This window comes from Crocodylus siamensis, chromosome 7 (assembly GCF_052110815.1).
Source record: "Crocodylus siamensis isolate JL-2025a chromosome 7, ASM5211081v1, whole genome shotgun sequence".
Taxonomy (NCBI): Eukaryota; Metazoa; Chordata; order Crocodylia; family Crocodylidae; genus Crocodylus; species Crocodylus siamensis.
Window position 1 is genome coordinate 796,783 of NC_143401.1, and position 26,483 is coordinate 823,265.

General features: G+C 59.6%; 2 protein-coding genes across 10 annotated transcripts; one reads left to right on the forward strand and one right to left on the reverse strand.

The window, feature by feature from the left end:
* The first annotated feature begins 1,671 nt into the window (after window positions 1–1,671).
* On the forward strand, window positions 1,672–12,780 carry ZC3H12A (zinc finger CCCH-type containing 12A). Its single transcript, XM_090057788.1, has 6 exons — window positions 1,672–1,785; window positions 2,016–2,516; window positions 8,356–8,495; window positions 9,124–9,358; window positions 9,903–10,009; window positions 10,092–12,780. The coding sequence occupies exons 2-6, from the start codon at window positions 2,044–2,046 to the stop codon at window positions 11,156–11,158; spliced, it is 2,022 nt and encodes a 673-aa protein (XP_089913914.1). The 5' UTR covers window positions 1,672–1,785; window positions 2,016–2,043; the 3' UTR covers window positions 11,159–12,780.
* A 6,266-nt stretch (window positions 12,781–19,046) lies between these two features.
* MEAF6 (MYST/Esa1 associated factor 6) lies at window positions 19,047–26,247 on the reverse strand. 9 transcript variants are annotated; one of them, XR_016443482.1, is made up of 7 exons: window positions 26,097–26,247; window positions 25,735–25,850; window positions 25,281–25,368; window positions 24,518–24,563; window positions 23,337–23,529; window positions 20,266–21,127; window positions 19,047–19,809 (listed from the first exon to the last, which is right to left on the reverse strand). XR_016443482.1 is itself a non-coding variant. In XM_090057363.1 (7 exons), the coding sequence occupies exons 1-7, from the start codon at window positions 26,193–26,195 to the stop codon at window positions 19,801–19,803; spliced, it is 585 nt and encodes a 194-aa protein (XP_089913489.1). In that variant the 5' UTR covers window positions 26,196–26,247; the 3' UTR covers window positions 19,047–19,800. The 9 variants fall into 9 exon arrangements, 4 of the variants coding, with proteins under 4 accessions (XP_089913489.1, XP_089913487.1, XP_089913488.1 ...); XR_016443481.1 differs by having other exon boundaries at window positions 20,266–20,299; window positions 20,937–20,994; window positions 25,735–26,233; XR_016443479.1 differs by having other exon boundaries at window positions 20,266–20,299; window positions 20,937–21,127; window positions 25,735–26,233.
* Between the last annotated feature and the right edge of the window lie 236 nt (window positions 26,248–26,483).

Genomic DNA, 26,483 nt, shown 5'->3' on the forward strand with positions numbered 1-26,483 from the left:
ATCTTTTAAGCAAATACAGCAGCGGCCTTAACTGGTTTCCATTCTCCTTTCTCTCCCTCCTCCCTCACTTGCATAGCGCTACATGTCCAGAGCGTGAAACCCCAATTCCCACTCCCACTTCCAAATCAAGGCTTCCCACAAAGCACATGATGCCCTGATCTTACACAGGCTTGGAGGCTTAAGGATATGGCACACGTCCTGGATGCCAGTAGCACAGGCTCCGGTCCTCTCCCTCTGCTCAAAGGCAGGCTGGCAGAAAACACAGGAGGGCCTCGGATCTGCGGGAAGGGCCTGAGTTACAGGGGGAGATGACAAAGCCATAAGGGCTGTGCTGAAACACCGAAATTCCCCCAAAATAAGCAGCCCTGAGCTGCAGGGTGAGTGGCTGGAGGAGCAAGGGGCTGTCTGCTGTGGGGTAGGGGAAGGGGAAGGGGAGTCTTCAGTTTCCAGCCTCCTGGATTGTGGCCTGGCAAGAGCCCGCAGCAGTGAGAAAAGCAGCCCTGCCCCCTGCTCCACACAAGCCATCTCTCTCGTACACAGCCTGAAATGAAGCCCTCAACCGGCGAGGCTGGCTTCCACAGTCCCCGACTGCCTGGGGTGACATAGTTGGTGCTGGCCCTGCTCTGAGCAGGGCGGTGGACTAGATGTGACCTCCTGAGCTCCCTTTAACCCCAATTACTATACGATGCTATGAAGGGATGATTCAGACCGGGCCAGTCCTGCCTGGAGCAGGGGCTGGGCCCTCCAGAGATCCCTGCCAGCCAGACTTTTCTATGCCTCGCCCCCCGGCCCCATCACTGGACTCGAGCCCCGCCCAGACAACGCCAGGCCTCCGTCTCCACTCCTTTTGTGACAACAGAAAAGCATCAGAGCCAGTGCGGAGACGCCGGCAGGGCTTACAAACCGGGGGTGAAGAGCAAGTCCGCAGGGACGTATCGGGGACTCCCCCCCGCCAGACAAGAACCAGGGTCGCGGCGGGACACGAGCAGGTTTCAACCAAGACAAGGAATTTGCTTTTCACCCAGGGCCAGATTAACCCTGCCGTGGGCCCTGGGCAGACACAGTCGCGGGCCCCTACTTCATACGGTCCAGGCCGTCCTCGACTTCCAGTGTTTCCAGTTACAACGTTTTGCACTTACAAGGGTTATAAATTGATGCCCAGTTTCGACTTCCTGACCTCAGTTTTGGCTTTGCGGCACTCGACCGACGCCACGCCAAGCTGGCTGTGTCGCCCGCCCCGGGGGGCGCCTCGGACGCTCTCTTGCAGCCAGCCCGCGACTCAGGAAACCCGGCAGCCCGTGGGGCTCCAAGAAGGCCCCAGCCAGGAGCCCGTCAAAAAGTCCAGCAAAGTGACCTCAGAGAAGTCCTTCCAAACTAGCCCGAGTGCCCTTTACGACAGAAACGCGCTCATGCGGCGCACTGCTCGCCCGAGTGCACGGTTTTGGGGGGAACTAGGGTGCTGCACTGGGCCGGGCTTGAGGAGCCAGCCCCCCCGGACAACGGTGTTTCCCGCCCGAGTCACAGCGGCTCGGCTCTTCGGGCCGGGCCCGTCCTCGCTTGGGCCCGGGCACGTGCGGGGCTGGGCCCGGGGACGGGCTCGGCGCCGCAGGCAGCCCCGTGCGGAGCGTCCTTGGGCCGGGGCCAGGGCCGGGGCCGGGGGCGGGTCAGGAAGCGACAGCGGCTCCTCCCCGCCCAGCTTCCGCGTTGCTGCAGCGCCCGGGCCCGGCTATAAAGGCCGGCCGGGCCGGCCGACATCGCCTCATGGAGCCGCCGCCTGGTCGGCCGGTAAGAGGCCGCAGCGCCGAGCACCCCCTCCCCTCAGGCGTGGGGCCGGGGCGTGGGGCCGGGGCCGGGGCCGCCCTGTGGAGCCCCCGGGCCCGCGTGCGGGGGAGGGGCGGGCCGGGGGCCCAGCGGGGAGGCTTGTTCCGGGGTGTGGGGCCGGCCCAGAAAGGGCGGAGGTGGCAGCCGCCCCCGCCCCCGCCCCGCACGGGGCTAACGCGCCTGCTGCTTCGCAGGTGCTGGGCGTGGGTGACCCTCGGAGCCATGGACGTGGGGCGTGCCCCCCCGGCCCCGGGCTTTCCCCGCTGGAGTGAGACCCTCCCCAAGGCCCTGCGCGGGAGCTCGGCAGACATGTACGAGAGCGACTACCTCAGCCTGCCCGCCCTGGAGGGCGAGGCCGGCGCGGCCCCCGCGAGCCCCGGGCCGGACAGCGCGGAGATGAGGATGAGAGTGGACTTCTTCCGCAAGCTGGGCTACACCTCGGAGGAGATCCGCGCCGTCCTCCAGAAGCTGGGCCTCGACGCGGACACCAACGCCGTCCTCGGGGAGCTGGTGAAGCACGGGGCGGCTGCGGCCGAGCGAGAGGCGAGCGATGCTCCGCAGGAGGGCAGGGAGGCCCCGCTGGTCCCTCGAGGGGGACTTGCCAACAAGACCCCGCAGCTCGTGCCCACGCTGGAGGAGAAGGAGAGCAGCAACCTGAGGCCCGTGGTCATTGACGGGAGCAACGTGGCCATGAGGTAGGCTTGGCGTCTCTCGAGGCGGGCAGCGCTGCCTCGGGCGCGGGGTCTCCGTCCAGCTGTGCGGGAAGGAGCTCGGCCGCGGCAGCGTGCGCCCTCCCTCGCCTCCTGGCACCTTCCTGCGGTTGCCCCGTCCGAGCAGGGCGGCAACCAGCAGCCGCCTGGGCACCCCCGAGACCTTCGGTGCAACTGGGGAGCCGAAGTGGGCTCCGTGATGAGCAGCTTTGTTACCTAATGGTTTTACGCGAGCTCCAAAAGCAGGAAGTTGCTCAATAAATAATTAGGGGGTTAATAAAGGGAGGCTGTAATCCTGAGCTGGCTGTCTCGCTGAAGGCCTAGTGGCTTGAAGCACAACTGCTGTACGTAGCGGAGACGGGGAAGGGAAGGGAAGGCATTGGTCATCTTCAGCGGCTCTGGCACGCTGATGGAGCCAGCCTTTCTCCCAGCAGTGCTGCAACCAGGAGCCGGCCCCGCAGGGCATCTGACCCAGGCCTAGCATGGGCTTCCCCATGCTGTCAGTGTTGGTATTCGCATCTCCTGGGATGGCACAGACTGCCGTGGCCTGGTGACTCTGGACCATGTTGATGCCCCGAGAGGGCTGGGAAGGGCCTCTGCCCTGGGGCGAAGCTGGTCTAGGGCTTGTCTGAGTGACCTCTCTGGGTGGGGATGCTGCATTTCCCCTTTCCTTCATGGGAGGGAAGGCACAGCCCTGTGGGACCAGCTGACCATGGGACTGCGGCAGGATGTGGGCACTGCTTCCACCATGCTACTTCCCAAGCCGGCTTCTCTGGCAGTCTTCGCCTCTCCGGTCTGGAGCTACTGGGATGTGCACACAAGCCCTGCTGCACGGATTTCACCCAGGGCAGCAGAAAGCGCTTGATGAAGGCTTAGCTAAAGCGGTCCATGCCAGTCCTGGCTGGCAGGAAGGAGCACATCCCTCACCCGGTCCTGCTGGGCCCAGACTGAGTGCGTTCTGCTGCGCTTGCCCTTTCACCTGGGAGCGTGTTGGGAAGGGGCCATGGGCCTTTCCAGTAGGGAAACCCCAGCGAAGTCGCACTTCCCCAGGCCTGGGTGGTCTGACCTCATTTTAAAACGGGCCTGGAGGCATAGCCGACCTCACTGCCAGAAAGCAGAGCAGACTCCTGTCCGCGAGACCTTGAGCTGCAGCAGCACACGCTGTCTGTGGAGTTCGGGGGAGGCCTTTGCCCTGTGTGCTGCCCCATCCCGTGAACAGGGAGCTGTAGCCAACCTGGCTGCGGACCGGTGAGAAGTGGGTGCCCTCTCAGGGTATCAACATGATGCTCTGTGCCTAGTGTGTCCCTGCCGGACACGGATTCGCCCACATCACTCGCTTCCCAGCGGACACTCCAGAGTCTGGGACAGCTCCCTGGAAAGCTGATTTCATCCCCATAAAGCTGTAGCTTCATGGCTACTCCCCACACCAGTGGTCCACTAGCTGCCTTGACATCAGAGCTGCTAGCCCTCCAGCAAGCCTTGCTCGCAGAGGCAGCTCTGCCGTGTGCTTCCCATGTCGGAGCGGGCATGTGTGGCACCAGGAAGCCTCAGGGCAGGGGCTTGGCCAGCCCTCCCCCTCGCATTACCACCTTTGCAGCCCCCGTGGCACCTCTCTTCCCCACCTGCTGCCTAACATGGGGAGAGAGTCCCCTTGCAGGTGTCCTCTCTCTCTCTGTCTCTCTCCCAGCTTGTGTCGCTGGTTGCCTCTTGCAGGGGAGCTGTCAATGTGTTTACCCACACTTACGCCCTGTGTGTGTTATTAACAAACCCCCTTGTTACACACCACAGTCGCCTCATGCCACTTGTTATGAGTAAACTTCAGAGCCGGCCCTTGCAGGAAAATCATGCCTGGCTCTCCTCTAAGCCCTTGATAAGCCTGTATCGGAGGGGACGGAACAGCACAGGCTGTGCAGCGCTGGGAGCCGGCAGCTGGGCTGCTTGTGTTGTCCTTCCTGTGATTGGTTTCACACTTTGCATAGCTGCCATTTTAAAGGCATAAATAACCTTTCTCCCCAGTTCCTGCGAAGTTGCAGTAAAAACAGGGCAGCGGGAGCAAAGTTTAATTTTGCAAAGCCGTCGGGTGCCTGCCTTTTTGAAGCCCGTTCACCGCGAGGGGAATTCCGTTCTGAAACTTCCTGTATTAATAGCGTGCGGTCCCTGCTGATTCACTGGCACAGCATGCAGCAACCTCCCTGAACCGCTCATGGCAACCGTATGCAAATCGTGGTGGAAATTAGTTTCTACTTCCTTCTAAGGGAATTTTTCTTGGCAGTTACCAAATCCAAGCAGCCCATTTCTCCTCTCGTTACAAATTCGGGATTGCGAGCTGGGACTTCAGAGGGCAGAATGTCTCGGTTTCCTTTTGTCTTCCCAGGGCTGTGATGTTGGCATATGTCTGGGTGGATTGCAGCGTGCCTATTTAGGAAAAATTCCCGCTGGGTGTGTTCCTTCTGCACGCGAATGGAAGGGACTCCTTGAAGCTTAGTTTGGTGACATCATTTCAGTGTCAAACCTTTCTCAAGGAAGAAGTCTGGCAGGCATCTTGTAGGCAGAGGCCCTGGCAGAAATGTTCCATGAAGTCAGTCTTTCACATCAGCTTTGAGGGGGGAGGGAAGGAGATGCGCTTTCTAGTGGTGTGACACTTCCCTGTTTATCTCAGGGCCCAGAAGGTCTGCAGACCTGCTCTGAATGACTTAAATCTGACTTCCCTACTGACTGAGGGAGCAGCTGTTTTGAAGGAGAGAGCATTGATTAGACTAGAGAATCCCGTTATGTTTTGCGGAGACGTAACACTTCAGATACGTGCCCGTGGAGGACAGATGCAGCTGACAGGCTTGATAATGTGGGAGATGGGGAGCATAGAGCAGTAGAAGGAATCAGCATTTCTTGACACCCTGACAGGAAAAATGCTGCTTGTCGAGGTATTCCTTTGATTCCCGTTGTTGCACCGAGGGCGGGGGGTCAGTTGCATTATCCTCTATTTCAGGAGTTTTAGAAACTCAGTGTTCTTTCAAGGCTGGTTCTGGAAATGAACCGTGACGTGTGGGTGCCGTGCTCTTCAACCCTGTGTTACAGAAAATAGAAACGGCTGGGCTTTGTTGCATGGAGGTGGGTGGGGGGGAAAGGCTGAAGTTTTCACCTTGGAACTGGCTATTCAACATGCAAAGCAAGCTCTGGTTGCATAGTGAACAGTCAGAGGGTGCTTAAGAACTGGCCACGGAGCTGGGCCGAAATGACTCGTGGGGCCCACGCTGGCGTGAGCACGGGGATAGCGTCAGCAGCCTCGGCCCTTGGAGCGTGCACAGGTGGAACAGGAGTACCCCGCAGAGCCGCTCGCCCTCTGAGCTGGTATTGGGAGGATAATTCGGGTGCTTCATTCCTCCTCTTCCCAAGCTCTCGGTGCTGTGAGTGTCCCGAGCCTCTCGCTTTCGTTTGCTGGCACGCAGGTTCTGGACACTAGAAGCATCTCTCGGCCCCCGTGTCTGTCTTTCTGTCCTACGAGTGTCTGATGGTGAGCAGGGCTGGGAGGAAGGCCCTTGGCTGTAGTGCTTGTCACGCATTGGCCCTGGGTGTAAGAGGGTGTTCTCCAAAGTGGCCAAGTGATTTGGGAGCCGGTGTGCTAGGGAATGGGACACACGCAGGCAGGAGGGCAGAGTTCAGGGGTGGAAGGTGCAGAGGCTGCTCTGGGAGGATTGGGTCCACCACACAGCACCTGTTGCTGCCCGCTTGCTGCGGGTCCTGCTACCCAGGCAGGGATGGTAGTGCCCTTCAAAGGCCCCTCCACCACACTCGGGCCTCACCTCCTCCCCGTCATGCCTCTGATGGTATCTTTCCACATCATGTGATCTCATGTCATTCATATCACGGAGACATGGCTCAACCCTTAACCCTTGCTGACACCTTCCTCGTTTGGGGCCAGGCACTGGGCTGATGGCTCCTTGTACCCCTGCCCGGTTCCCTGCCTGCTCCGTGCCCTGTGTCCGATGCAAGCCCCTGTCCTCTCTTGCTGCTGCTTTGTGCACCTGTCTCTGTCCATCTTCCAGGCTGCCCCCTGCACTGGAAACCTGTCTGTCTGCCTCCTCGGAGGCCTCTGTTCAAGCAGCTTTCCTTGGGAGCTGCCTGCTGCATTAGGAGCTAAGGGATAGCTGTGCAGTAGCCAGGGCTCTGCTTGGCATCGGGACTGCAGCCCTGACAATTGCACAACACCTTCAGGTCACAGATCTCGTTCGTGATGTGCCTTTGCCCTCGCTGTTCTGAGCTTCCGGGGTCATTTAAAAAAAAAAAGGGGAGAGAGAGACGGGTTTGGCCTGAATAGGTGCTGGGGCTTTTCCACAGAAGTCGCTTCACTTTCATATTTAAAAGCTCTGATAAGACTTACAGGAAGCGCTTGCTGGCAACACAAACATTTTGTGTCCTTGCACTGCACACTCACAGAGTATGTCTTCTTCGTGGGCTGGCCCCAAGCATGTGAAAATGGGGAGTCTCTTATCTCGAACGAGCTGGGGCAGCTCCGGGCAGGAATGCGACATCTGCTCGTTGGCACTTAAGCGTTGCACAACTGTAGTTCTCTGAAACAGCAAGGGAGACTTAAGGAAGTGCTGTGTAATTACCCAGAATAGAAACTGGCTGGGGCCTGGGCGTTGGGAACCTCGGGTGCCAAGATCTGTGATGTCTGAGCCCTGAGTCCCAGCCTGGGCACTGGGCATGGCCAGCCACTGACTACACTTTGCTTCTGCTCAGAGACCAAAGAAACCCCTACGCAAGGCTGAGCACTTGTCCCTGTCAGCCCATTGCTCAGTCCTTGATAACACGCATTATTTGCTTTTTGACCAAAGCTTCAGCTCTGAACGTGGGCTGGGAAAAATGACAGCAAAAGAAACTAGCAAAGAGAGCTGCTCTTGGAAGGCTCATGTCCTTGGCAGGGCCTTTAATTGCCAGCAAACCTGACCTTCTTTCTTCACTGGTTTGTGGCCAGCTGTGAGCCTGTGGGACAGAGGGGTAAGAGGTGGCAGGCAGGGGGAGCAAGGCCCGGGGCCCACGTGTGCATTGCTCCGTGTTGGGCATTGGGTCTCTGAGAGCAGTTGGTGGCTGGTGAGACCAGTAACTTGGAAGCGGTAGATAAAGTTCCTAGTTAACGTGCAACATCAGTGCTGATTAATGCTGGATTTGCAAAGAGATGGTCACCTGGTACATGTTGCATAAACTCCGGAGCTCTGTGACTAGAGCGTAGCAGGCTGCTCTCTCGTGTTGCACCAGGTGCTGGCCCCTGACACATGGGGCTGACCTTTCCTTCTCTCGATAGCCTGCCAACATCCAAGAGTATCAGGCTGTCGGGGGTTTTATCAGGTTCAGACCCCATAAATAGTGCTCTGCGCACTGGGCCGTGTGTCCAAGGGCAAGGGGAGGGCAGCCTGTCCTTCACTAAAGGGTTAGCGATGTGCTCCCCTGGTACAGATGTACCTGTGCCAGGACTCTGGAGCTTGTGAGTTACAGGAGCACGTCATTCCCTTGGGCGTAGCTTCCTGCCGGATGCAGCTGCATTCCTTGACTCCAGCTGCGGCCAACACTGTCCCGGGACGGGGGCTGGGCTGGAGGTGCTGAGCTGGGATGATGAGGCAGTGCTCCAGAGCTGCTTGGCACAGGGCTGCTGGTGGCAACACCCTCTCGGGCAGGCTGCCACGAATGCACCGACTCGGCACGCGTGAAGCAGCAGGGTCAGAGCTGCGGCCCTGTTGCATGCTCAAAACACGGTCCCATGATGCAGCACCGCAGTTTCCCCTGCCACCAAAGGCCCAATCCTCTCTCCTTTTTCTTTTGCGTGCAGCCATGGAAACAAAGAGGCGTTCTCCTGCCGGGGCATCCTGCTGGCCGTCCAGTGGTTTTGGGACAGAGGGCACAAGGATATCACGGTATTTGTGCCATCCTGGAGGAAGGAACAGCCACGGCCAGACATGCTCATTACAGGTGGGGAACTAAAGACCGGCACTAAACCTCTAAGGTCCCCAGTGGCCAGGGTCCATCAGGCTAGTGGGTCACTGTCTGGCCAGCGAGGATTCCTGTCACTAGCCTGTCCCCTCATCTGCCTGGTCTGGGCATGTTCAGCAACAATATCCACCTCCTGGCAAGATGCTTCTAGCTTGGGCTCTGCCTCAGAGGACTAGTGGTGCAACTCCCTGTATACAGACTGCTGCATGGGGCCTTGCAGGGAACACTGATAGGCAGACGAGAGCCGGTCAAGCAGGCCCAGGCAGTGCTGCTTCCTGCCCTGCACTTGCAAGCAGCTGTGCTTCTGACGCCAGCCACCCTGCTCCAAGGAGAAAGCCAGGCCTAGGGCAGGGCCCTACAAAAGCTCCACCCTGGCTGCTTCAGCCCCATCAGAGGGGGGGGAGCACTGTGTAATCGAGTCTCACTGACCTCCAGCAGTACCTGGAGGCTTTCGGGATGAGGCCAGGGTTGTGCTAGGTGCTGTATAAGCATCCTGGGCCTTCCAGCTGCGTGTAGCTGGAGCGCTGTGGGTTTCCTCCGATCTCGCATTGTGGTGGAAGGCTTCTGGGCTTGGGCATCATTTCATGGGGGTCGTGCTTTATTCCAGACCAGCACATTCTCCGTGACCTGGAGAAGAAGAAAATCTTGGTCTTCACCCCTTCCCGGAGGGTGGGAGGCAAGCGCGTGGTCTGCTACGATGACCGCTTCATCGTGAAGCTGGCCTTCGAGTCGGACGGCATCGTGGTGTCCAATGACACCTACCGCGACCTGCAGAATGAGCGCCCCGAGTGGAAGAAGTTCATCGAGGAGCGTCTGCTGATGTACTCGTTCGTCAACGACAAGTGTGTTCCCGTTCCCATTCCCGGGGGAGGAGGGCAGGGCTGTGGCTTCTAGCGAATGCCTGCATGTCCGGGAAGGGGGTTTGAGCAGTGGCTGAGTTATGCCAGCGAGGTGCTGGCATGTGTGGGCTGTGGAGGGAGCAGACAGTGATGTCAGGTGAGCGCCTTGGGGAGGAAGTGAGTCAGTTGGGGCTGCATGCTCAGAGCCTCTCCTGGCCCGGGACCAGGCGTGGGGTCCAGACAGCAGCTGCCGTCTGCTTGCTGATGAGCCCGAGCCCATGCCGGCCTGACCCTGAGCCCTTGCTTCCCCTCCTCCTCCGATGGCAGATGGTGGCCAGGGTGCGGTGGAGACCACCTGTCCTGGCCTGCTGCCTCGTCAGGCTGGCCCACCCACCCCTCGTCCTTTGCTCCCGTTCTCCTTCCTGGCTCTGACGTGTTGCCCTGGGAGGGGTTGGGGTCTGGTCCAGGGGTGCCTTGTAGCTGGGGTGTGAAGGGGCTCTAGACCCAAGGTGGCTTGTCCTGATTGAAGCTTATTGCCCTTCTCCAGGTTTATGCCCCCAGATGACCCCCTGGGGCGGCACGGCCCCAGCCTGGATAACTTCTTGAGGAAGAAGCCTGTGGTCCCAGAGCACAAGAAGCAGCAGTGCCCTTATGGTAAGGCCCAGCATGTGCGGGAGGTGGCTACCCCTGGGGTCTTGGGCTGCGTCTTATGCCAGGCTCTGCCCTCTCCTTGCAGGGAAGAAATGCACCTATGGCATCAAGTGCAAGTTCTACCACCCCGAGAGGATCAACCAGCCCCAACGCTCACTTGCGGATGAGCTTCGGGCCAACGCCAAGCTGTCCCCCACCAGAAGTGCCTCCAGCACCACCAGCCCTGCCAAAGAGGAGAAGAAGGGCAAGAGACCTGGGCAGGCAGAGCTGCCATGTCCTGCCTCCACAGATATGGACCCCAGCTGCATGCAGAGAGCCTCAGCCGAGAGGAAAGGAGCAGCCCAGAAGACCAAGCCAGGTGACAGCCCCCTCCTGGGGAAGGGCTGTGCTCCAGGGCTCAGCCCGCTTCACAGCAGTGGCCATAGATCTGGCGAATGGCCCCAGCACCCTGCCTCGTCTCCCCACATGGACTCTCTCTCCTGCATGTCTCAGGAGCCCCTTGACTCGGGCTTCTGCTCCCTGGAGAACCAATTGTCCGGGATGTGGCCTTGCCGATCCACCAGCCACTGCGAGCATTGCCCCCCTGACCAGGTAGCTGTCTGCAGCTGCAGCTGCGGGCAGCCGAGACCCCTGTACCAGCCCTCACACAGCCTGGAGCCTGACAGCCTCTACAAGCCTGGCTCTCACAACGCCGTCTCCTCGGCTTGCTCTGGGGCCAGCTACATGCCTTACAGCACGGAGATGTCCCACGCCAGGCCCTCCCGAGCCTTCTCAGGCTACGGCATGTCTGTGCACCCAGCCAGCGCTGGGCAGTATAGCCTCCCGAGCGAATACAATGGCCCACCGGCGCCTCTCCATCCCCGTGAGTACTGGTCTGAGCCGTACCCGCTGCCCCCTCCTTCTGCAAGGGCCAGCAGCACGCAAGACCCCCACCCCTTGCAGAGAGCCCCGGGCCCGGCCTACAGTGACCCCTGCCCATGGGCTTTGTCAGAGCAGTTCGCCAAGGAGCGGGCCAACGTGCACGTGAAACTCTGTGGCATCTTCCACCCCCACCTCGTGGATGCAGTCATGAACCGGTTCCCGCAGCTGCTGGATCCCCAGAGACTAGCAGCCGAGATCTTAACCTACAAGTCCCAGAACCCAGGCCTGTGAGGGGCTCCCCGCATCCTGCAGGGCTCTTGGGGAGCCTGGAGGGTGTGAGCTGCTGGTTTAAACTCGAGTGAGTGGGGCTTCTGCCTCTGGCAGCGCGTGTCCCCGTCACTGGCATCTCTCGGGGAAAGGTGACACTAGGGTCACCTGCTTTCTGACCATGCCTGGGACTTGGCACCACCGCTCAGCTTGACTTTGAACGTGCGGGGAACGCTAGCCCCCTGGTCCATAACTTCAGGTCCCTTTTTAGTCACGCCAGCTTGCTCGTAAGACGCTGCCTTCCCGTAGCTGGCTCTGACCCCGCTTGGTTTCACAAGCTTGTTTTGCCAGCTTTCCTGCCTGTGCCCTGCCCACGCCAGGCACCTGCCCGGCAGGGTCGCTTTCTGGAGCATACCAGCAATGCTCGCTGGGTTGCAGGACCTAATCGTCCCGCTGCCAGGATACGTGCTTGCCTCGAGTCCTGGCACCACACCAGAGTTCCCGGGGACCCTGGGCTTGGAATCGCCTGGCCGACCTCTTGCCTCCCCACCCCAAAAAGCCACGTGCTCCACACAAAAGCTTGAGGAAGGGCAGGCTGTGGCAGCTCTTCCAGCCTGGCTGCGTGGCAGAGCAGAGGGCCGGGACACAGGTCCCTTCCCTTCCATTGTGCGAGCGCCTGGTAGGAAGGCGTGTGGTCATAAGGGCAGGTAGTGAGGCCCGTGTGTGCCGCTCTGACTCCCCCGGCCTCTTGGCAGCATTCGAGACTGGTCTCTGGTGAGCTTGTCTCCACATTTCTCTCTTCTCCTTTTCTCCACATCTTTCCCCTGCCCCGCCAGAGGCTTCTGCTTCCCCGCAGCCCCCTGCAAGCTGCGGTTTAGCCCTTGTGGGCAGTGAATAACCCCCCTGGCCTGTTTGTGGGAGATTTTCTACCTTTATTTTGACTTGTTCAAGAACACATACTGTAGCAATTGTTTCTGGTCCCAGTGTTGGGCTGTTCTGGGGCGTGAAGGGAAGCTTTTTCCTCGCACCCAGGCCAGAGGCAGTTGATTTGTTGATACACATTGTATCTGTGCGTTGGATTTTTTTAATTACATCCATCTTGTGGCTTGAATGAAGGCCGTTTCTAGCCGCCAACCTGTGGGAGGGCAGAGCTATGGGGCCTGTCATGTCTCCTGGCTCATCCCTCTCAAGTTTGGCAAGGGCTGGCCTCGTCCACTCGGCACCATGTGCCGGGGCAGCCGCAAGGACACAAACCCTGTACGCCTGGTTGATGATGATGCATTACAGCAACTGTAATGTTTCATGTTAGTAAGCAAAATGCTTCTTAATTGTATGTAATCTGAAACTTTGCCTATTTGTAAATGACGGGAAAAAATGTTGCGTTTTTAATGATCCATTGTCTAGAAACTCGCGGGCTGGGCTTTCACTGAATCCTCGGCTGTCGTGTTCCTGAGAGGCTCTGGGGCAGGGAGCCAGCATGTACTCATCCTGTTGTAATCAGGACTAACTTCTTCTTTTTTTGTAGGGACAGGTTTTGTATTTTACTAGAACTTGCTGTATTGCATGTCTTTGCAGCCTGTACGTAGAGCGAGGCGGCAGCCCTGCGTAAGAGCTGCCGCTGCATCAATAAAGATCCCTGGTTTCAACGATGCGCCAGCCCCGTCCTTGGGTGGGAGGTTAGGGAAGATGGCCTGCCCTTTCTGCTGTGATGGCTAAGGCCGGTGCAGGGAACTCTGCATGCCCCTTGGCCTTAACATCCCAGGCCTGCGTGCAGGGTCCCCCCCCATGCCACCAGCACTGGGTCTCGGCCTCTTCCCTCTGCCTTGGAGCTGGCGTTCTCCTTTCCAGCTCCTGAGCACCCGTGGTCCAGCTCTGCCTGTGAATTTATGCAAGCAGAGAGGAGTGCTTCCTCAGGCAGGGGTGGAATAGAGCACCCCTGCTCTGCTCCTGGGCATGGCTGCTTTCAGCAGCAGCAGCACAGGAGCCTGGGTCCCTGCTGCCTGGGTGCAGTTTCACAGATGCAGGGGCTGAGGCTGTGTCTCAATGCCCCCCCCAGCTCGGGTGCATGCAGCAGCACCTGCCAGAGCCCTTGCTCCCCTCCTCCCTGACTGCTGGCAGGTGCACCAGGGCGGAGGAGCCCATAGCCCTGGGCTGTGCATGGGGCAGTGCCTGTGGTTGGCAGCTTCCAGTGGGGCACCAGCGCCCAGCTGTGAGCTCTGTGCTCACCCTGCAGGCTTGCAGCTGGGCCCTGCTGAAGTAGGCTGGTGGATCTGCTGAGAGTAGCAGCAAATGGAGGTCACGGAGCTTCCAGCTGGTCCAGATGTGTTTATACTACGCCTGTGCTGCTGCAAGGGGCTGGAGAAGCCGTCCCAGGAGGAAGGGATGAGCAAGGCCCCTGCCTGGCTCCAGAGAAGCAAACAGGAGGGCAGAACGTGCCTGGCGCGATGCCCCAGTGTCTGGTCTGTCCTCCCGGGGCAGAGCAGGGTCCCCTGAGCCCATCCTATCCCTCTCAGTGCTGGAAGGAGGTTGCAGGGTCAGGCTACAGCCTGGTGGTCTCCCCCATGCTGCACAGGAGTATCCAGCCTGCCCTCGAGCTGCAGGTCTTTACTCTTGGGGTCTCTGGCCTGCACCTGGGCCGGGGGGAGAGGGTCCCTCAGCCCCTGCCCCAGGCTCCCAGGGGCCATCTCCCAGGACCAAGCTCCTGCCTGGTATCAGGGGCGGGTGCTGGCTAGAGGCTCCTGCCTGGGGGAGAGGAGGCCATGGGGGTGGGACACTTGGCCCTACAGGCACAGGGTCATGTGCCCCCCCCCCCCCCCGGGGACGCCTGGCTCCTCTGCTGTCCAGGGCGCTTCTCAGGCTGCAGCCGGGGCCCTGCTCCAACACAGCAGCCTTGGCAGGTGCCTGGTGGGGCGGCAGCACCCGAGCAGGGCTGCGTGCTGGAGCCAGGGAGGAAGGAAGCGGAGGCAGCAGAGTAAACAGGGCAGCCTGGCAGACAAAGGAGTGTCGGCAGGGCTGGGGCCAGCCCAGGGGAGCCCGCAGCCAGGCTGAGACTGTGCGGGGTGGGGGGGGCTACAGCCTGGCCAGCGACGGGGGCCTCTAGCTGCAGCTCAGCCCCTGCCCCTTCCAGCTCAGGCATCCCCAGCACCCCAGCCCTAGGCTCAGCCCTGGAGGGGGGGCAGAAATCAAAGCAGGGCTCATCTTAGTGGAGTGAGGGGCGACTGCTCCTCCCCCCCGCCCATAGCCTGCGTCGCACAAGCATCACAGGGAGTACTAAGGCTTGCACCCTGGCCCAGCGCAGCTCCAGGGACAGCCCAGGCACTGATCCCTGCCGGGTGCCTGTGGGGAATGTGTGGGTGGGGGGGGGGTCCCAGCTTGCCCAGAGCCTCAGTCCAGCAGGGGCTGAGGGTGGCAGGCCAGTCCTGAGCTGCTGGGTGGTGACACGGGCCCTATATACCCACTGGATAGGCTGGTCCTGCAGGCCAGTGTGTCCCAGAGGCCTTCCATGTTGCACGTCGCTGAGCCCCATGTGGCCCCGGACAGGCCCCGGAGTGGAGCCACGTCAGCACCCTGCAAACATGGCCCAGGAGCCGGGCTGCGGGCACCAGCTGGGGAGGGCCAGACCCACGTGGGCCCTGAGCTGGGGGCAGCGTAGGGCAAGCAGCCGTGGACATGGGTATGTGGGTATTGAGGGGGCAGTGTGCAGAGATGTAGGTGTGTGTTTGTGCAGGAGTGTTTCAGGGGGTGGGGAGCAGGCACAAGAGTGTGTGTGTGTGTGTGTGTGTGTGTGTGTGTTGGGGGGTTGTTAGCAGGTATTTGGGATGGGTGTTTCAGGGTAGGGGGAGGCTGGGAGGGTTGCAGCTGTGTGTGTGTGTGTGTTGGGGGGTGTTTGGAGAGTGTGGGTGGCAGACACCTGCAAACGGTGATGGGGTGGTATTTGGGATGCCCCCTCCACTCCCATGCCAGGCTCAGGTGCAAAGCAGCGCCCGTCCCCGCTGGGCACATCCCTGCTGGCCCCTGCCCCATGCAGGCACCACGGCCAAGGGCAGCACTGGCACATGGCTGCAGCACCGAGGGGCTGGGCTGGGGCTCAACCCCCATGCCCCCCAAAATCAGAGCGATCCAGTGACTCAGCCAAGGCCAGATGGGGAGGCAGTGGCAGGGCCTGCAGGGTGCACTGCCCCCCAAGCATGGGGGGACCTGGAGAGACCCTGTGCTCTGGGGCCAAGCCAGCCGGGCCCCGCGGCTGCCCCCCTGGCTTGCTCCGTGGCTGCGTCTGGAGCGGGGCTGGTCCCGCTGGCATCCCCAGCCCAGCCCAGCTCACTGCCGGTGCCTGGCTGGCATCAGGCTCCAGCAGACTCAAGGCAGGTGCTTGCCCTCCCAAAACAAGTCCCTGGGGAATGAGCAGGGTGAGCACAACACCCCCGGGGTCAGGTGTGTCCCAGCAGTGGCCTGCCCCTGCCACCAACCAGCTCAGGAGCAGAGGCCCGGGGAGGCTGCGCCAGGCCTAGGGGGGACGCTCACAGAGGAGCCGGCTGCCTTCCTGGAAGCTTCCAACAAGCAGCCGGAGAACAAGGAAGCGACTGCAGCGGGGCGGCCCCCGCCTCAGGCCAGACGGAGCTGGGCTAGGAGGGGACTGGGAGCCAGCTGGGGCAAGGCCGTGATGGAGGGCGCGGTGTGGGGCTGGGGCTGGGCACAGGCCTGGCACGTGCAAGCGTGTTGGCAAGCGCAGCTGCAACCTGGGGGTGCGGCCGCGGCCAGCCCCTGCGGCAGCTGTGGCTTGGGGGAAGAGGAGTGGGCAGGCGCCCTCCTGCACACCTGGGTGGCTCCGTGCACCTATGGGACCCACACTCAGCGCTTGCCCCTATTTGCAGCCTGTCTCCCGCGGCCTCCCTGACTCCTGAGGGAAACCCCAGCGCGCAGAGGGGGAGCAGAGCTGAATGGAAAACCCCGGGCCGCGTGCAGCTCCGTGCACAGCTGCCCTTTCAGCTGGCAGGCTCCCCATGCCTCACCTGCCCCACCCGCACATTGGGGCTGGCAGCGCAAGGGGAGCTGCTGGCTGGAGCCCCACTTTCACCAGCTAATTGCAAGGATCCAGGCCTCGGCACTGAGCTCATGCGTGAGCCAGGGCCCCGTGTGCCCGGCGGGGAAGCTCATGGGAGCAGACGGGCACTGGCATGAGTCAGGCTTGCACAACAGCTCCACACCGCCACCCGGGACACAGCTCCTCTGGGCCCTGCTGGAGCCCCCCCGTGCCCTGCCCTTGCACTGAGGCCAAGGCCACAACAGCTGCCCCGCTCCCTGCTGCATGGCCGTGACCACAGCCTGGGACAGCACTCCCGGCCCCGGGTTCAGCTCGGCTTTGCACGCAGAAGCAGGCACGTCCTGGCCCCCCTGCTCCAGCGGTTATCAGCCGTACACAGAGGAAGGGGCTGCAGGGCAGGCAGCCACCGTGCACTGGAGCGAAGGGCAGGCGGGATGGGGATTTCCCAGTTAAAGGCTAACAGCCAATGCTAGGGGGCCAGATAAGCCAGGATCTAAGAGGCCTGCTGCACCAAGCTGGCTAGAAACCAGCTGTGGAGTTGTTACTCACTGTCAAGCACTAGCTGTACAGCTGGATGGCTCTTCTTGTCACAGGACAGTCTTCTTTAGCCTGTGATCATTACTTTGCAGCGCGGCAGCCTACATCTATTGTGATCCAGCAGTTACTTGTGTAAGGTATGTGATGTGTAGCAGGGACCTCTCCCTCCACTGCTGCTTTCTGCACTTCCTCTCACAGCATACAACAAAGGGAGCTGCAGCTCACGAAGCTTGTGCTAGATCCCTAGGCACACAGTTAGCTTAGTCTATAAGGTGCAACTCTACCCTGCTCCCTACAGGCAGGTAACAGCAGCAGGACACCGGCACCATGGGGAAGGGATGTGACCGGAGCAGGCCCTGGTGCAGGGCTAGCCACTGCAGCAAGCCAAGACGCAGCCAGCCCAGCCCACAGGCAGCCGCAGCGTCCCGCACGGGCCAAAGGTAGGTGATGTACCCGGGGAGCAGGCGGGGTCAGGGGCCTGCGAGGCAAGAACGCTCGCCCCTGATCTCGGCGCTAGGCTGGACTCAGCCGCCCCTACCCTACCAGCACCAGTCTCTCCGGGCACAACGTGGTGGGGGCTGCTGCCCACCGCTCCCTCGGCTGCAGGGTGACTGCTGCCACCCCTGCTCCGCAGCCCACTTCAGCCGCATGGGCTGGGCCCCTGCAGCCAAGAGTCGGGGGACAAGAGGTCAGGAAGCAGCCCTGGGGCAGAAACCTCCCTGTCCGTGCTCGGTGTCACCCCCAGCCTCCCTCTCCCTGCAGCTTGTCCCTGGAGACCTGCCGGCCCTGACCGGGACTATTCGATGTCCTCACGATGTCGCAGTGTAGACCGCCAGTCTCTGCGGGTCGCCTGCGGATGGCAGCCGGCGGTGAACACGCACCCCGCACCCCCGATGGGGCGCAGGGAGGGAACTGATGTTAAAACCACCCCCGAAGGTGTGCATCCCGCTGGTTGTCGTCATCAGTCGGCATGTTGCTGCGGCGAAGGACGACCAGCACCCGAAGACATCAACTAAAAACAGTATGGATAAGGGTAGCTCGCTGGCGTCCAGATCTCCATATCTTCCTGGCCGTTTTCTAAAAGGCTAAAAGCTTTAAAGCGTAAAAAAGCTAAAAGCCTAAAACCGCCACGGGGCAGCCACTGGGTAGGACGACCAGCACCTTAAAAACACGAATAAATTACAGTGGACAACAAAAGAGAAAACAGGGTGTGCCTGTGCGGGTCATAGGGTCAAAACTGGTGCTCCCCCGGGGGACACCGAGCAGACACCCCGGGCAGCGCCCACCGGCTCGCGAACTGAGGGAGCTCACCAGCGGCTACTGCCTAGTGGTGCTGTGCCCGGAGACGCGCGGACACCGAGGAAAAACGGCCCGAGGGCACCGGGAGCCTTCCCAGCCAGAGCCTCCTGCCTGGGCCGCCAGAAGACAAGCTTGACCAGCGCCAGGAGGTGGTTGACCAGTAGGTCCCGGGCCTTGGTGGGATGACAGGAAGCACCTGGGGCACTGCTGCCGGCAGCCTTGCTGCTGCAGCTCCTTGCACACACAGTGCCAGGGGCCTGCCCCCTGCTGGTGCCTCTGGGGACCTCCCCGGTCCCTGCCAGCCCCAGCCCAGCCTCACTGCAGGCTTCCCCCTGCTTGGGTATCCAGGGTGCAAGGCCGGTGTGCTCTGGGCCCACCCGCACAGCGTCCCTTACCTCACAGCAATGCTGCCTTGCCCGGAGCCTACCTGCAGCACCAGGTATTTACTCCACAGCAGCATCTCCGTGGTCAGCGCCAGCCTTTGGCTGCATACACCTGTGCAGTGTCAGCCAAGTCTCCCCGTGGGGCCAGCCACCGCACAGCGCCCTGCTGCAGGTCCCAGAAGCGGGCCCACTGCTTGCCTAGGAAAGCATCCAGCCCAAGGCAGGCACCACCACAAGCAACAGCTATTAAAACAGGGGTCCTGCAAGCTCTGGCACACAGCAAGGAGGGACTCCGGGGCCAGGAACTTCCCTCCGAGGTCACCTTGCCCTGGAGGAGCTGCTCGGCAGGGAATAGCCAAGCAGGGTCTTGGAAGCGGGGCTCTAAGTACTGGCACGACAGGGCTGCAGCATCCTGAAGCTAAGGGTGGCAGTACCCTGGAGCCATGTTCACCCGCGCAGGCACCCTTCATGGCAACTCGCCCATGCCCTCCCAGGGGAATTCCAGCAAGCAGCCCCGAGGGCAGCGTCAGTGCACGTGTCCCCATCACCTGCGAGGGGAGAAAGGCAGCGAGGCCCAGGGAAGACCCCCAAGACGGAGAACAGAGGCCAGGCTCCTAGGGGGCTTGGAATGAACTTCAAAGCAAACCAGGAGGAGACGCAAACGTGGGACTTTTATTGTTTTATATACAAATGACAGAAGGTTGCATTAAAAAGAGACTCCACCCCTTGCCCCCCACACATCACCCAGAGGAAAAGGGCTTTGACCTCCAGCCTTCCCATCGCTCAGAGCCCGCAGAGCCCTGGGGAAGGGAGGAGAGAGAGGAAAGGGGGAGCCACTTGCTGCTCCACGTCAGGTAAGAACTGCAGTGGAGCAGTCCCCAAAACAAAGAGCATGCCTGCCTTGCTGGGCTTGTAGGAAAGGAAAAAGATGAAGAGCCAGTTTGTCACTTTGGTTAAAACAACCCCGAACAAGAACAAAACACTAACGAGCCGTATTAAAAAAAAAAAAAAAAAATCATGTAACAGATTTACAACCCGCGCGGACAAACAGGCCCATCCCCCGGGAATGGGAGCGACGATGATGTCTCTCGGCAGTGAGGACAGATGATGGCGGCGGGGTCAGCCGGCTGGAGGGTGCCTTCAGCCGGGTGACAGCGCAAGCCCTTGGGGCCTGAAGATCGCCCATGCCGCGGCCCAGTCCAGTGTCCCAGGGGACTCACAATGACACAAAGTACAAAGTACATCGGCCAAGACGGTCTCCCCCGCAGCGGCGTGACAGAATTGGCTGCTTCCGGCTGCAGACGTGCGGCTGCAGAGCTGGCAGCCCACTCCTGCGCTAGATTGGCATTTTCCTCGGTGGGGACTCACGTGGGGCCCACATCCTGGAAGCTTCAGTGCTGATGAGTCTAGTAGTCCTGCAGAGAGCGGAGAGCACCGGTGTTAAGGCCCTCCACACACCCAACCCGCTCACTGGCCTCGGACACTCCCTCAGACGTCTGCTCTCACCCCCACTCCCACCCCGTTCTCTGCAGGCAGAGCGCGCTACAGTAGTGGCACACGTCCAAGAGCAGGCCCCTTCCTCTGCACCTCCGCTAAGGACCGGTTGCCAGACCCCAGCAGGTCTTCACAGCACCAGGAGGAAGGGCGCAAGTGCAGTACTTCTCAAACAAACGAAGGGGCCTCTACACTGTAGCAATACCAAACCAGCAATGGATGAGCCCACCGCGACAAATCCAAAAGGCACCTGCTGCCTTGGCACTAAACTATCCCCCTGCCATGACAAAGAGAGATTTGAACCACGGCGGAAGCAGAGGGTCACCGGTGTGTACAGATCAACAATACAAATGAGGACGGGGAGGACGGATACTTACGGCTCTTGGCTTTTTGTTTAACTTGAGATCAATCCTGCGATGAGAAAGATAAGAGAAATGCCCATTTCAATACGCTACACCACAAGGGGGGCTCCAAGAACCAGCTACCGCATACGGCACAGGCTACAACAAAGACTATTTGGTTAATTCGGTCAGTCTCCGATTCAGCTGAGCTGAATCAGTGTCCCAGTGTTACTGGGCAAGGAGCAGAGACAAACAAGAGTGGATTCTTCACTCCTTGCCAAAAGGCATATTCTACCCACTCGGTCACAGAGAGTTAGCAAAGGTTCAGATAAAAACCAATCACAGAGAAGTTATGCAGCATACAGATATAGGATTAAAAATGCATGCTCTATGTTACTTGGTTAGAGGTGTAACTATGCCGTGTGTAATTAATTATTCAGCCATTGCGGTAACGACAATTTACTTGGAATACAGAGAAAGAGAGAACTTTGAGACAACAGGGGTTACAAAACTCATGGGTATTGGGTTTATTACATTCAACCAGAAGACAATATCCAAATCTACACTAATCTCTTTAGGAAGCAAAGCCAGGAAATCAGGTTTTAACTATGTTTTAAGACAAAGTTTATCTATTTAAAAATAAAGTAAGAGAGGCAGAAGAGTGAAGTTGATTTAATTTTGCTTAAGTTATTAAATAAAAATGTTACCTCCGTCACGTTTTTCTGTTTTTAAAAAAAACTTCCCAGCCTAACCTAATATACATACCTACAATTAAACAGATAAACTATGGGTTAGAAAGGTCTCAAAAGGCACATTGGTGTCTACACACTAACAACACAGCACAAGTACTAATTCAAGTCAAACTTACTCAAAGTCATAATCAAACATGCCAGACGGGCTGAGGGGCAGCATTTGAAAGGAAGAAAGCAATAGAAATTAATATACTAATGAATTAAATAAATTAGTTGATTAGCCACCTTAGTGAGATTACTGAAATAATAAAGCCAGTGTCCAAATGTCATGATAAATATATTTATTTTTTTTAACCAAAATGTGGCATAAAAAGCACTCCAGACTCAGCAGTCCAGAGCCCCCCTCCCCCAGTGGCTTTCTGGGTAAAGAGGCGTTAAAGAGTGGAGTAGTGGTTTTGCAGAAGGAATTTATGTATGCGGAGAAAGGAAGCTATGGGGTACTTGGAGCTGCATGCTAGCCCACAGAGACAGAGCTCTCTTTGCTTGCAAAAGCAATCAAGTGGGAGCTCAGAAAGCAGAGGCTCTCTTCAGATTATTAGCGCCAAAGCAAAGAAGTTTGTTCAGGCAGAAAGGCAGAGGCGGTCATAGAAATATCTGGCCCACTTTGCATTCAGCTGCTCTCAACACACACCCCCACGCAGCCCCCTTACAAACCTGGACAGAAAACAAGGTGAACTGCTTGAATCTAGTTACAGAAACCTTGCACAGCCACCAGCCATCTCAAGCATCCACACACACACCACAGCGCTCACTCTCTAGTGCTCTTCCTGGAAGCCAACAATTGTCTTGGTTAAAAAGAGGGGCGTCACCAGGACATTTCACCAGAATTACACCCTAGCGCAGGCACTGTCGCAGGACGCTTTAATCTCAGGAGTTGCACAGCACTGGAAGTGAGGGCCCCCGAGAGCGACATCCCTGTGTTTCACCTGGTTCCCAGTGTTCAGATGCCAAGTGGAGACTTGCGTTGGGTTTCAGCTGCTTTGGAGCCAGCAGTCAGCACGGCCTGCAAAGGGCTGGTCCTTGTGGCAAGCCGTGTTCATCATGCCCAAAGACAGCCAGTTGCCAGAGGCCTCTGCTGCTCCCGGCAGAGGCAGCAGAGCTCCTTTGAGGCAACTGGCAAGAAGAGTCCCTGGAACAGGGGCAGCCCCACACCACGGACAGCCCGTCCCCCCTATCAGCTAGGGGCTTCACCCAAGCACATCTGGGGGACAGGGGTGGGCCAGAAGGGCTCTCCTGTCAGAACCTTCCTTGTCGTAACCTGGGGCTAGCCCATGGATTTGAGGGGCCTGGGACATTTTCCTCTGCTGGAAAGACCTCAGGAGTCAGTAACAGCCGTCATTACAGTTAACTACACTGAACTCGGCCAGACATTCCCAGCCTGGCTGTGAGAACGCAGTACGGGACAGCTGGTAACTACCCGAAAGAGACCACCTGGCTGCTTTCTCTCTGAGAGACACAAGAAGTACCAGACCAGACCAGAGGTTGTGCAGTCCTGGACCCTGTTTCACTGGTTTCAGAGAAAGATGAGCAGAGGAGTAGTTGATTCCTAAGCTCCATCACTGGAGGCTGGTTTATGTCCTTGGTCTGAGGCTTTGCGCAGTCTGTAAATGACCCTCCTACTGCCCCTCTAAAGGCACAGTCCCCTTTGAACTGCACCAAGCCCTTGGCTTGAAAACTATTTTGTACAGTGAGCTCCTCAGGGTAAACAGACAAACCTACTTCCTTTGGCTTGGTCTGGGACAAACAATGGAAGGAAGGGTCTGGAATAAAGTTTGGATGAAGGCACTGGGAATTTCCAGAAGCTTCAGAATTTGGGGCCTGCCCAGACATTTTGCTTTATCACTCGGCCCTTATTCCCCAGACGCCAGCCAGCAGCCCTACCTCACTCAACCCCAGGCAGGCCTCGTGGGAGCCAAAACGTAACCTTCCCCTAGGGCAGAGGCCAGATGTATTCTGCCCTATGGCTGGAGAACTTGAAGAGGCAGAGAAAAGCAGGAGAACCGCTCCCAGGATCACTCAGACTGCCCTAACAGAGCTGGGGTTGAAATCAGGGACGCCTTCCTGTCACTCCCTTGCTCAGGCCACTAGTTTACCTGCTTCCAAGGGCCTCTCCCTCTTGGCCCCAGCCCCAAGGAACCCCAACAGGCCTCCTCAGGCCCACCAAAGGCACCTAACAGTTTCTCCCCACTGCCTTGGAGACTGGCAGGAAAGTGATATCAGCCCGTCACCCCGGTCAACCAGCAGCCTGTCCCTCCCGCTGCTCTAACACACATGGCTACTTCCATGGGACAAAGCCTGTTCGACACCAACCCCCACGGCTCGGAGGGCCTGCCAAGGGCTGCTGGCACCACTAACCTGTGTCGGTTTTTGTTCTTCCGTTTTTTGTGGCTGCTGTGGTGACTCCCCGAGGAAGTGGAGGAAGCAGCTTTCTGGGGCTTCACGCCCTGCACAGACCCATCCAGATCATCAGCGTCCTCCTGGCTGGGCTCATTCTCCTGATTGTGGAAGTCTGGAGAAGTGTCGCTCTCCGTTCCACTGCCCGGCTCCCCTAAAACACAACAAACCCAGGAGAGCACAGCTGTTAATTCCCAGCTGTTCAGCTCCAAGACAGACCATGTGTGCCCAAGCCGGGTCCCAAGGAACAGAAGCAAACCCCATCAGCACAGGGCACGTGGCAGCCTCAGGGGGCTGTGGAAGTTCTCTAGTGCGCAGCACATTTCTGGAGCAGGACAAGTTATCCCCTGCAAGAGGCATCCTGCAGGCAATCCCAGGCAAACTCTGGAAGCAGGAACAACCCCAGAATGTATTTACTACATGCCATATCCTATAGAAGGGGCAGCAAAATGCCCTAAGCACCACAGAAAGAAAACTATTAGAATTAGACCAGGCAAGAAGTCAGTGCTACAGCTGGAACGCTGCCCGCCCCTGCAACCCCTCTGATCAGCCAGGAATGAACTTGAAGCGAGTCAATGCAGGAAAACAAATAAAAATAACTCAACCTTTAGGTCACACAGGCAGGGGAGGACCAGGCAAACACAGGAGGGAAGGTGTGAAGAAGCCCCACAAACCTCACACCGGCTCCAGAGTCTGCACTCCAAGCATGTGGCTCTAGGGGCAACTACTGACCAGGAAGTCGAGCAAAACCTGACCCTGGACTCTTACCTCCCCTGGTCACCAAAGCCACACACCTACATGCACGTCTCATGCACAGAAAGCTTTAAGATGGACACAAAACTAACCTTGCTTTTTCGGAAGGGAAAGGCACTGTAATTTCACTGCACACGTTACTAATGGCAAAAGAACTGAGAGCGGTGGAACTGCTGGGGTACAGACACCCCCCGCCCCCGCCACCACACACACATGCAAGGAGGGCTAGAGGCAGGGAATCAACCGCAAGCATCAGAAGCAGCAAGCACCCCCACACGCAAGCACTGCAGGGAGGAGAGGACACACAGGGAGGTGCCCTCTTTCCAAAGCAAACGGTTGCCTTCTTTCCACGTCAGTCACGCAGAGACGGGTAACAGGCAGCTACTTACGCTTCTCAATGAGCTGGTCTTGAACTCCGGCCAATGCACTGACGGCCTACAAAACCAGAGGGGACACTTATGGAGACAGATTCCCATTTATCACGTTTTACTGAAAATCGTGCAAGGCGGTTTCCAGACGGAAAGAGAGAGATGATCTCTGCCTCCAGGAATTGGCAGCTGAATGGCAATACAGCAGGGCCAGAGAGGGACTGGCACAGGAGCAGAGCGGGAAGGACAGGCTTGCAAGGCACAAATGTTTCCTGCTTGTTCTGCTCCCTCCCCCCTCGCTTCTGGGTGCCGTGGCAGGTGTGAGCGTGCGGGGGAGACTGCACCAAAGGAAACTCGGAGATGCTTGTGAGAGGGGAGACAGGGATGGACACCACTGCGCCGCCCTCGCTACAAACAGCAGGAGGGCACCGACCGTGTCAGGACTTGCCAAGTATCAAGCTAGAAGTGCCATAAGGGCAGGGAGAGAAACAGTCACCCCAGCTCTGCCCTCAGTCAGTCCCGAGTAAAGCTGAGGAAACAGGCTGCTAAGGGAACAACCAGAGAAAACTATGAGGAGTGGTTCAGAGCCACCTGGAAGAAAGGAGAAGAGCGAGATGTGACAGAGGGGCCACGCGCAGCCACAGGTGCGTCCCACCCTGCCCTGCCCCGGGCCTCGGACCGCCTGGCTTCCAGCCCGGGCTGCAGCTGCCTTGTGGTGTGCGCGGGGGAAGCTCAGGGCTGGGGCTGGCGCCGCGCGCCGCCCCGTCACGCATGCGGTACTCACGGCTGCCGAGGTGACCGAAGACTTGCTGAAGAGTCGCTCGGCCTCCTTGAACTTCCGGTTGCGTCGGTCGTTCTTGCTGTTGGAGTTCCTGAAATACAGAGCGTGCTCTCACTGCGCCGGCCCAGCCGCCTCGAGGGCCGTCCCTGGCACGGCTCCCCTGCGGCCGGCTGAAGCCGCGACCCGGAGCCTCGGGACGAGGCACGGCTCCCTCCCTCCCGGACCCGGTCGCCACCCTAAGGGATGCGCTCGCTGCGTGCGAGGAAGACCGTGCCGAGATCCTGGCCGCCAGAAGCCCCTTTCGCATCTTCCTACCGCCCCGGGGTCGGGAGGGGAGCGAGGTGCTCAGCACTCAAGGGGCGAGTGCCACTGCAGCTGGCCCACGCGCGCAGGACCTCTGACGGGCTCGAGCGTCCGAGGAACCGGCCCGGCTCTCCGGGCACGGCCGCACACTCACTTCTGGTTGGTCAGGTAGCGGTCCCAGCCGCGGATGATGTTCCCGTACATCTGGGTGTCCTCCAGGTAGCTGCCTTCGAAGGCGTAGATCTGCCGCTCCAGGTTCGCCAGCGTCTCCTGCCGCGGGAAAGAAGCACACGACAGAGCGGAGCCCGCTAAAGCCGCCACCGGTGGCGGGGAGACCCGGCGGCCGAGCCGCCACCCCGGGGACGCCTCCGCCCGCCCCGGGCCGAGCCCAGGCGCCACGCGCCTGCCCGGGCCGGCGCCCCCCCGGGCCCGGGCCAGGCCCCCCGGCACTGAGGCCCCGCCCGACCCCCGCGGGCCCGTGGGGCCGGGCCGGGCCGGGCCGGGCCGGGCGCGCACCGCCAGCTCCTGCTTGCGCTTGACCAGCTCGGCCAGCTCGCGCCGCGTGTCCGGGATCTGCGGGGGGCCGCCCGCCTTGGGCTGCAGCGCCGCCATCATGGATCCGCGCCCCGCCCCCTCGGCCCGGCCCGGCCCCGCCCCCTCGGCCGTATTTATCCGGCTACGCCCGCAGCGCCCCGCGCGCCCCCACCTGCGCGCGCACGCCCGTCCCGGGCAGAGGCGGGGATCGGGGGACGCCCCCCGCCGGGGCGGGGTCGGTGTAGGGAGGCGAAGCGGCCAGGACGGACGGACAGAAGTAGCGTGGAGGGGCAGGCGGGCGCCCGTGTTCTGCTAGACACGCACGCAGCTACGCGTGGCGCACTCGGCTCGCATCTGCAAACGCTGCTG